Source organism: Hydra vulgaris, chromosome 09 (assembly GCF_038396675.1).
Source record: "Hydra vulgaris chromosome 09, alternate assembly HydraT2T_AEP".
NCBI classification, from domain to species: Eukaryota; Metazoa; Cnidaria; class Hydrozoa; order Anthoathecata; family Hydridae; genus Hydra; species Hydra vulgaris.
The window spans coordinates 1,963,227-1,973,579 of NC_088928.1; the positions used below are offsets into that span (position 1 = coordinate 1,963,227).

Consider the following 10,353-nt stretch of genomic DNA (forward strand, 5'->3'; position numbering starts at 1 on the left):
ATATTTCAAAATGGTTGCTACAATGATAATTTTTTCTTAGGCCTCTACATCTTGATCCGAACCTTGTGATATGTCCTTTCTATAGTTTTCAGGGTCAAAGAATTTGAATTTCAATGTAAAATTGAAGTATTAACAATGATTTATTTTACATGCAAATAAAATGCAACATTTTACAATTCTAAGACATTCCAAAAGTTGAGAGATTTATTTGTAACTTAAGTCGCAGTGATTCAGAGGCTAAATGAATAAGACACAGTTTGTTCTAATATATTCATCACAAACCAAATATATTATTGAGTATTTATTCAGCAGCTAAAACACTTTTCTGTTATCGATCAATCTTGTCGACAATTCATTCACAGGCTTTAGAACGTCTTTTATAGAAATTCTCATTTCGTCAAGGGTGAATTTCTGCATTTTGATTTATCCATTGTTCAATTTCACACGTTTTTTCTGTCTGATATCAGGAGCTACAGTGAAACGCAAATAACGTTATTTGCTGTGGAGCTAACTTTTAGATAATGAATCTAGTATTTCAACAATCTTTCAGCACTTTGAAAGTGTTTGAATTTTTCTGCTCTTCCTTTTTCACAATAGATAGTCTTCGGGCGGCCTAAACGATTGCTATAAAATTTTTTTCTAGTTTTCTGGCCTGCTTCACTTTATCAGACATCCTCCCCCATTTCCATTTCTTTCTCTGGTCCCGATTGCTCGGTAAAGGATGAATTTCTGAGTAGACCATTTGTCATCACTACATTTTTTCTGGATAACGTGGTGACGGTTGTCAAGCCATCACATATTTTGACTTGGTTGTGAACTCTTATTCATACCCTAGGTTGGTAAGAGGTGCCACTTTCAAATTTTCGTTGTCACGGGGAAACTATAGCTGGTACCTGGGTTCAACCTTTGGCCATCAAAAACTATTGTCGTTAATAACTGTAGCACAAGGGCATTTAATCTGGAAGATGACCTGCATACCGCAAATTATCTAAGCAGAAAACACCAGCTCAGCTTTTGAAAGAATTCCCTTACATAGAAGAGGTAGGGTTATCCAGCTCCTCTGATTTGTTTCTTGATATTGGTGTTGTATAACAACTGTCTGGAGGAACAAGATGCTGCTAATCATTACTATTTAATAACTTTTTGATGCTGTTTGCAAGTTTTGTTACATTATTTACCATAATTTGTTTGTTGTAGTATACGAAATAGGTTGACTGGAGTGTCCCCCCTCCCCACCACCCACTTCAGTTCAGGGGGTTAATCAAAATACACTCTTGATTATTATGTTTTTATAACTTATTTAGGCATACTTAATAAAAAATCAGAGCTTTATCTTCATCAGAAGACCCTCCGGTAAAAAAAATCAAGATTTTATTGATTGATTATAACTACTAAAAACTGTCCAAAATGGTTACAGGGCTAGCGTAAAGTCTGAAAATAAACCTACAATGATAATTCTAGGTTTATGCCTTTTAACTAATATAGATAATCATTTGTTAAAATAGTATCCTTTTTTTTTTTACCCCGGTATATTAAGCAACTTAAAAAAGTTTTTTTGAAAACCTGATGAGGCCTGTACGAGGTAAAAAAAAAATAATTAAAAAAAAGTAATTTTTTAAAGTTAATTATAGTGTGCAATTGCTTATTTAGGCATTTTTTTAAAGTTTTTAAAATTTTATTTAGGTGCCCCAAGAAGTCCTTACGGTCTTATCACAGAGCACCGCGCATTTATATATGCCTATTTAGTAGTTAAAATTTTTTAATATATATATTTGAACGAATTTTTTACTCTTAACAATAATATTCATTTCTAAATAAAAATAATTAAAAACATTACAATGGTCTAAGGAGCTACAGGTTTCCTTCTCTTTTCAATAAGGCATTTGTCCTTCACTAAAACTCACGTATAATAATTTAGTATTCTAAACAAATTTCCTGGGGTCACACCTTAGGGTTTGGGGGTCTACTCATCCACATGGCTCCCACCAAGGTAAATCTGGCCTTGGTCATATATACTACAAATATGTATAAACTTTTTTTGTGTGTTATTAACATCAAATACATGCAATTATTTTAAAACCTTCTACTTAAATATTATTTTAAAAACTTCTAGGGCCATACCCTAGCTCCGGTTACATACATATATATACACACATACATGAACACGCTGACACATTTACATTTATATATGCATACATTATGGCGTTGCTAGAGTGGATTTATTGCATCAAGACACTATTATTAGTGTTACGACGAGTTATGTAATTTTATTTGTTATAACAAATACCATCACGTAACTCGAATCACTGCTTTGAAATGATTACAAGATTAAACTAGAAGTGATATTTTGACAGTTGCCTTTACAGCAACTTTAGCTAACTGTTAAAGCGACGCAACGCTATTGTCTCGCTACGGCTACACTTTCAAGTAACCTAGACAAAGATTTTAAATGCCAGGTTAATTGTTTCAGGGCCCAGAATATCCTAATAATTTTAAAAATAAAGAATTTCGTATCTAACCATGCGACTAATAATACCAATAGACGAGATCAAAATCAAGAAGTCCTATAATATTTTGAAAAAGAAAAAATTAACAAGAAACTTAAAACATTTGTTTTAATTTAAGCTCAATTTGTTTTGATTTAACGTCAAACTTATTTGTTTTAAATCTCACAGGATCCAAGATTTTTAAAATTAGGGTTATGCGTTAGTAAGTGGCTACTCGACAATTAGCAAAACAAACAAAAAATTTAAAAATTAATTTAAAAAAAGTTGTTACAAAATCAACTCATTACAAAACAATATTGTTTATTTACACAGTTTTACCTTTCTATAAAACTACAAAACTTTAGTGTTAAAAAAACACGTTTTGGCGTGATCGCAGCTTGAAACGAGATCACTGTTTGAAAATCTATTAATGTATCAAAACATTAATAGATTTTTAAACGAGATCAATGTTTGAAAATCTATTAATTGTATATGAGTAGGTGGTTCCGTTGAAACACTTAAACGATTCAAGTTTGGTAAAATCAAACTCCGAAATAAAAGTATGTTTTCGGTAGAAACTTTAAACAAATCTTGATTTATAAGTATTCTACACATTCTGTAAGAATGCTGTAGCATGACAAGGTGTCACGATAAAATCAAAAATTTATCATTAACACGGATTAACACGAAGTTTCTCTATGATTTCATCATCAGTTGCGTATGAGTAAGGGAACTGTTGCTGAAAATCTTTTAAAACACAATTAGCACCAAGAGCCAACAAGACAGCACATGCTTCTTTATCATTAGCACTTGCAGCTAAGTGCAAAGGAGTAACATCACAATTATTTAAACTGTTCACATCAATGTTGCACTTTTTCACTAAACTATTTACAACATGCATCCTTTCATTTATTTTACATAAAGCAATTACTTCATGCAATGCAGTGTTACCATTTTTCTCATCCTAAAATAAAATAATTTTATTTAATATTATACATACTAATGCTCACTAAGAAAAAGTTGAGTTTTATTTAAAATTAAGTTTATTTTATTTGAAATAGAGTTAAAAGTTAGTGTTTTTTAATTTCATTATATAAAACTAAATTTAAAAACATCATTTTTTAAACTGAACTTTAAGTAAATAAAAATGAAATTTTAAAACAACTTTTTAACTAAATTTTAAATAATTAAACAAATATTCATGTTATTTTTAAATTGAAGCTTTAGTTGAGATTAAAGCTTTTATTCTATAGTTCTATAATAATATAATCTATTATATACTTTATATTATATATATATATAGTATTTAAAATAATCTATTTAACTATATATCTATTTATATATATAATCTATTTAATAATAAAATACAAAATGCGTTTAGAAAATTACAGTTAAAATATTTAACTTGTTTAAATGTTAAATATGGAATATTATAAAGCTTATTTTTAAAATGTAAAGTATAACTACATATACGCTATGTCGACTAAGGTTTAGGTTTGTTTTTTTAAAAAAAAAGAAAAAGTTCCGCAATATTTGAAATTAGCCAACAATAGTTAAAAACATGCTAACTCAAATGCTTATATGACAGCTTTGGGAAGGTTGGGGCACCCCCTACACCCCTATTCGTGATAAAGTGAGTGAAAAATGAAATTAGAAACAGGGCATTGTCAAATTAGGTTATAGTTAATTAAATAAAATTTGAATTATTGGTGAATTCTAACGTAGAAAAGCGCTATTTAAAAAGCTTAAACAAAAGTTGCCCTTTAAGATGTTGAAGGAAGCTCGAATTTTCATCGTTTTCTTTTTCTTTTAATATTATAGCAACTTTTTGTAGTAGTGACAATAAATAAAAAAATATGAACCAGACTAACATACATATGGGGAATTCCACGGCGGAAAATGAAAAAGTAGTCAAATTTTATTCTCTTTTTCGTCAACTTTTAGCAAATGAATATTGATGTAGACACATAAAAGTTAATTTAAAATATATCTTTAGTACTAAAATTAATTTATTAAAGTCATTTTTATGCTTCCAAAAGTTATGGTGTATCTCATTGTCGCATGGTAAGAAAAGTATCATAGTAAAATGTTATTTTCACCGTAAATTTATTTGCATAATCGGAAATAACTTAGCGCGAAACGGAGCTATCATGTTCAAATTGATGTTGGTCAGATTTTATATTTTATAAAATATATATATTTCAAGAAAATAACGAAAGAACTTTTGCAATTTTCATGTAAACGTAAGTTAACAAAAACATGATAAAGTTTTGTTTTTTGCATATATTATAAAGAAACTAAAGTTTTTAAATAATATATGCGAAAGAATATTAAATGTTAAGTTTTTACATTTAACGTTTTGAATAACGATGCTTAGTTAAAGCACATTTTTATTTTAAATATGTGTATATTAAATATACGTTATATTAAAATTACATGCCTTTTACTAAAGTTCTGTCGCTTTTTCGTTAACAAAATGAATTACGTTATTAAATAATTTGCGTTGGTTTGACAAGGTTCAAACCGAAACTTTTTACATCAGGAGAATTTAGAAAAAAACTTTTATTATTTTTTTAATCAAAAGTGTTTATATTATTACTTTTATATTTGCTCATGTATTTCGGTTGACATATAAATATACAAAAATAAATAAAATAAGAATACAAATATTTTTATTTAGACATTTAAAAAAACAACAACAAAAAAAAGATTTATTTGCTTTCTCCTAATACAGTTAGAACCTTTTTTATTTTTGCTTTAGTAAATCGGTGCGGTAGTGGTGTAGTGGTAAAGCACTCGCCTTATAAGTGAGAGGTTCCGAGTTCAATCCCCACCATGTCCCTGGTAGTACCGCGCTCAACTTGTTTCTCCACACAGCGGCCTTGTTCGTTAAGGTTCGTGTTTCGGAGTTATGGAGTTGAAAGAGGGTTATAACCACTATTAAGTAGCCTCCTCATTTGTAGTGGCCTTCTTGACCTTGAGGAGGTGAATAACAAAATTAAAAAAAACTTAAAAAAAAATCAAATCTTTTGAAAGTGCAATTAAAGGGGGTCATCCATAAAGTACATCACCCTAAATTTATCAATTCTTAACCGATTCCCTCCAGTCACAAACGATCACAAAATTTTTTTTAAAACATCTTCGCTTCTAACAAGGCTGCAAGCAACCACTAATTAAAGTTGGAAGTACTGGATGAGAAAAGATGAAGATTGTAAAGCAAGATAACGATTGACAGACGACTTAAAAGATTGCAAATTATGAGTCAGGAAAGCAAGATGAAGCAAGCGAATACTAAAGAACTGATGCTCAAGAAAAAAAACTAGAGGAAATGGAGTCTTTGGAGCACTTAGGAACAGCCACAGAAAAAAAAAAAAAACTTAATTGAATGATGAGTAACACAAAAATGAATTTTAGTAGATAGCACAAGAGACACTAGCTCTTTAGAGCAATGCACATAATAGTATTTGTAGAAAAGAGAAAGAGAAGCAACATTATGATGTGATAATGATTGGAAGTTGGCTGCAAGAGCAGGTCCAACTATGTTTACAACGTTCTTGCACCTTGTCTAAAAGAGAAAGGGCATCATTAGAAGATCTAACCCAAATATGTCAACAATATTCCATACAAGTCCGGAGTAAGAAAGTGTTGAGCTTGAGATGCAACCTTAGCAGATACTAATTTGGCAAAGGATTTGATATATGGTTTCCAAAAAAGAAGTAAGAGTTAATCCTAGAAGATGAAGGGACTAATTGAGTACATTACCATTCAAAAATATAGGAAGATCTGAATTATTGTAGTAATGATTGGCTGTAAAAACAATTGGATTTTATCTGAATTAAAGTTCACCTGCCACTATGAACCCCATGGTGTAGCAGAAGTGAGATCCTTTTCAAGCTCAAATGGTCCCTCAAAGCAATCAGAGAGTGTTGGCTTCTGATCAAAATAAAAACAAAAGGTAGTATCACCAGCAAACAATGCCACTTTAGATGTGAGGATATCTGAAAGATCCTTTAAAGTGGATGAAAGAATGTAAAGTGGTGAAAAATGTAAATTAGAAAGAAAATAGGGCCATGGAAAGAACCAGAATAAGAAGAAAAGTGCTGTCCATAAAGGACTACTTTAATATTACGATTAAAAGGAAGAATTCAATAATCTTATAGATGTTACCAGACACACCGTAAGAAAAAAGCTTATGGAGAAGACCAGCATGCCAAACTTTATCAAACGCTTTAGAAATGTCAAATTAATGCCTTAACCTCTCCTTTATCTAATGCACAATATAACATATCGGTTATTACTATTACCAAATCAGCTGAAGAGCGAGAAGATCGAAAGATGATTAGAAAGTAAGTTATTAGATTTATGATGAGAGATTGTTTGTTAATTAAAGATTCAAAAACCTTGCTTATGATAGGAAGAAGACTAATGGGACGGTAATTAGACGAATCAAATCGCTCTCCAGAATTTTTGAAAATAGGGATATCAGATGCTGCTTTCCAGCAGGATGGAAAACTAGACTCTGATAAGCACTTGTCAAATAGTTTTGAAAGTATAAACGACAGCTCCGGAGAACACTTCTGCAAGACAATAACAGATATGTTGTCTGGAACACAAGCTGTAGAAGAGTCTAAGCAGGAAATTACTTTAGACACAGAAGCTGGAGTGATACGAATGTCAAGCAATGGATCAACCTGTTTGTTGGCAATATCAGGTAGAGCGCAACTACTGGAATCAAGAGATGGTATTTATGAGAAGTTCTTAGCAAACAATTCAGCTTTGTCTTTAGGTGAGGTGACAAAGTCTGAACCATACAAGAGAGGTGGAACTACAGATTTGCTCTTATCATTGATACTATTAAAGATTCTCCAGAAGAAGAAAATAAATATACGGATAGCAACTTCAAAAAAAGATCCTCATATCAAAGCAAGATCCTCATCTCAAAGCAAGATCCTGCAGTTGATGTCAAGTACGTACAAAAATATTCAGTTTCTTTCTAAGCATTAATAAAAATGTAAAAAGTTATTGAATAAATAAATTAATTGGCTTCATTGTGTCAAAAAATTACAAAAATATGTTAAGTAGTTTTTGAGTAATTAATAATAAAAGGCTGAATTTCATTGTGTTCAAACTAGCTTCACTATGTCAATGGAAAACAGAAACACAAGAATGTTTAAAGTTACAGAAAATAAAAGTTTTCACTGTAAATAAGATTTGCTTTTTATTCAGACATTCTTAATTTACTTTTTAATTGCAATGTTTGGATGTCGTAAATACAAGTAAAAAAAAAAAAAACTTGAAATGATACCTTTGCGTTATTGTCGATAAAACCATTATCTGACATGAGGACAATCATCTTTCTGTAATGGTATCGAATTGCCAAAAAATATGCAGGTATTCCTATAACATATTTATATATAATTTTTTTATTTTGAAAGATGATTATAAATATACTCTAAATTATGAAAATTTATCTAGGATTTTAAAGAAATACCTTCATAATTAGGACTATTAACTAACTCCTTAATTTTTTCAATTTGATTTGTTCTTTGACCAAATGATAAAATGATTCTAAGAGCTTCAGTGTTTTGTGTTATTGCAATAAGATGAAAAATATTATGTCCTTTATTATCTTTTACAGATAAATCTGCACCTGCACAAATTAAAGCAAGAAGGATATCACGCTGATTTAAAGCCAAATGTAATGCACTCTGTAAAAAAAAAACATTTACATTTAATAAGTGTGCATCTATTGTTTTTTAAATTATTCCTCGTTTTTTTAAATTAAAGAGCACAAAATATTTTAGGAGATTGTTAGATCCTTAGATATATATTATCTGATTTATATAAGCACATACCCATACTTAAACTTGCAGGTTTAGGTCAGTACTTTCTTAACAAATTTTACAAAAGTTGTTTTTGGCTGACTTTAAACCAAGAATTTTTTTTAAAAAAAGTATAAAAAAAAAAAAAGAAATTTTTATTTGCAAAAATGAAATTTTATGCTAATATAGACTGCTCAAACACAAATTTTCAGTCACTAGAATACAAGAGGCTATATGATAGACGATGTATGTACTGAAGTCAATTTTCTTTATGACTAAAATGTCTCCACAGACGAGATAATACACAATAAGCAAAGATATATTAATACTATACGCTGCTTAACTGCAAATTTTTATATATGTGTACGTACATATGTATATGTATATGTATATGTATATGTATATGTATATGTATATATATATATATATATATATATATATATATATATATATATATATATATATATATATATATATATATATATATGTACATGTACATATATATATATGCAGTTAAGCTGCATATAATATTAATGCATTTTTGCTTAATGAGTATTATCTCATCCGTGGAGACATTTTAAACATAAAAGACATAAAAACATAAAATTGCCTTCAGTACATACATCGCCTATCTTACAGCCTGCTTCTTATAGCTTATAATATTCTAGTGACTGAGATTTTCTGTTTGTTTGAACAGTCTATATAAGCATAAAAATTTAAACACACAGAGCATAAGGAGAGGGCTTTACACAACCAATAATTTGTTAATAAAAAAACAAGCATACTCACAGATTTTCTCTTGTTTTTTATGTCAAGATTTTGTTTACTTCCAAAATGAAAATTTAGATTTATTAAATTTTTGGCTTCTTGGATGTTTTTTTGTCGAATTTGAATGATCAAGTACCTGAAATCATAATATTTAATTTTAACTTTCAAAAATTTACAAAAAAACTTAGCCAAGGTATTAAAAAAAAAAGATTATAAATAAAAATACATTTTGTTTATCAATGTAAATATCATTATTTAAAATAAATACTTCCACAAGGTTTCTAAATATACTTACGTATCTCCATCTTCATCTGGTGTAAAGGCTTCTTTAAGAAAATTTCGCCATTTAATAAATAATTCTTCGTCTTTGACACTTTCTGGAGCAGGATCTCTATTCTCAGTATCATCAATTTCTATTGAATCACAAGTTAAACTTACGAAACCCGAGTCTCCGTTTTTCGTATCATCTACCTTTGAGGTTTGAGAAGCCATTTACAAAATTTATCTAATGTGATCTTCGAACTTTAAGATTTCTATATGTGATGATTTTCTTTAGGGTTTAAGTTTCGACAACACTATTGTTAAGAAATAACTAAATCAATTTTAGACTTTCTTATTAAATTTCCCGACAGTTGTAGGGAATTTTTTCAACACTTTTTCAACACGTGATGTAAATTTCAACACGTGATTTAAATATTCATCGATATTCGTCAATATTTATCACGTGGTTTCCACAGTGTTTACAAATATATTTTTTTCCGTGTTCTGACCGAAACTAAAAATTAACTAATCAAACCATAACTTAGTCTAAACCATAAGTTAGTCGATAAATATTTTAGCTTAACTAAATTTAGTCGACTAACTGTTTAGTCTAACTAAAATTAGATGATTAATTTCTTAGTTGAACTAAAATTGGTCGACTGACAATTAAGCGTAATTAAATGTACCTTTTTAATTTAAATAAAATTTAATTTAAATAAATTTAATTTAAAAAAAATAATTTAAATAAACTTTTGGTCTAACTAAGTTTAGTCGAATAAATTTTTTGTTTGTTAAAAATATATTGTGACTGTTACTCAAAAATAATTATATAAATCTGGTCTTATGCGTTTGTTTTAAAGTGGTTTGATCGCCATGTTTTTACTTACAAATTGTAGCTGCAAATTAAAATTTACAGCTGTAGCACAGGAGTCTCTCGGTTCGTTTTTCAGAGTTTTTCAGGTTTTCGGTAAAAAGCAGGCCCGTAAGCAGACTTATTTTTAGGATGGTGACAAACT

General features: G+C 29.3%; 1 protein-coding gene across 1 annotated transcript; it reads right to left on the minus strand.

The window, feature by feature from the left end:
* Positions 1–2,745: 2,745 nt before the first annotated feature.
* Positions 2,746–9,743, minus strand: LOC100203128 (E3 ubiquitin-protein ligase mind-bomb). The gene is made up of 5 exons (XM_065804467.1): positions 9,372–9,743; positions 9,098–9,212; positions 7,978–8,194; positions 7,792–7,883; positions 2,746–3,450 (listed from the first exon to the last, which is right to left on the minus strand). Exons 1-5 carry the CDS (start codon positions 9,566–9,568, stop codon positions 3,157–3,159), a joined length of 915 nt encoding a protein of 304 aa, XP_065660539.1. The 5' UTR covers positions 9,569–9,743; the 3' UTR covers positions 2,746–3,156.
* Between the last annotated feature and the right edge of the window lie 610 nt (positions 9,744–10,353).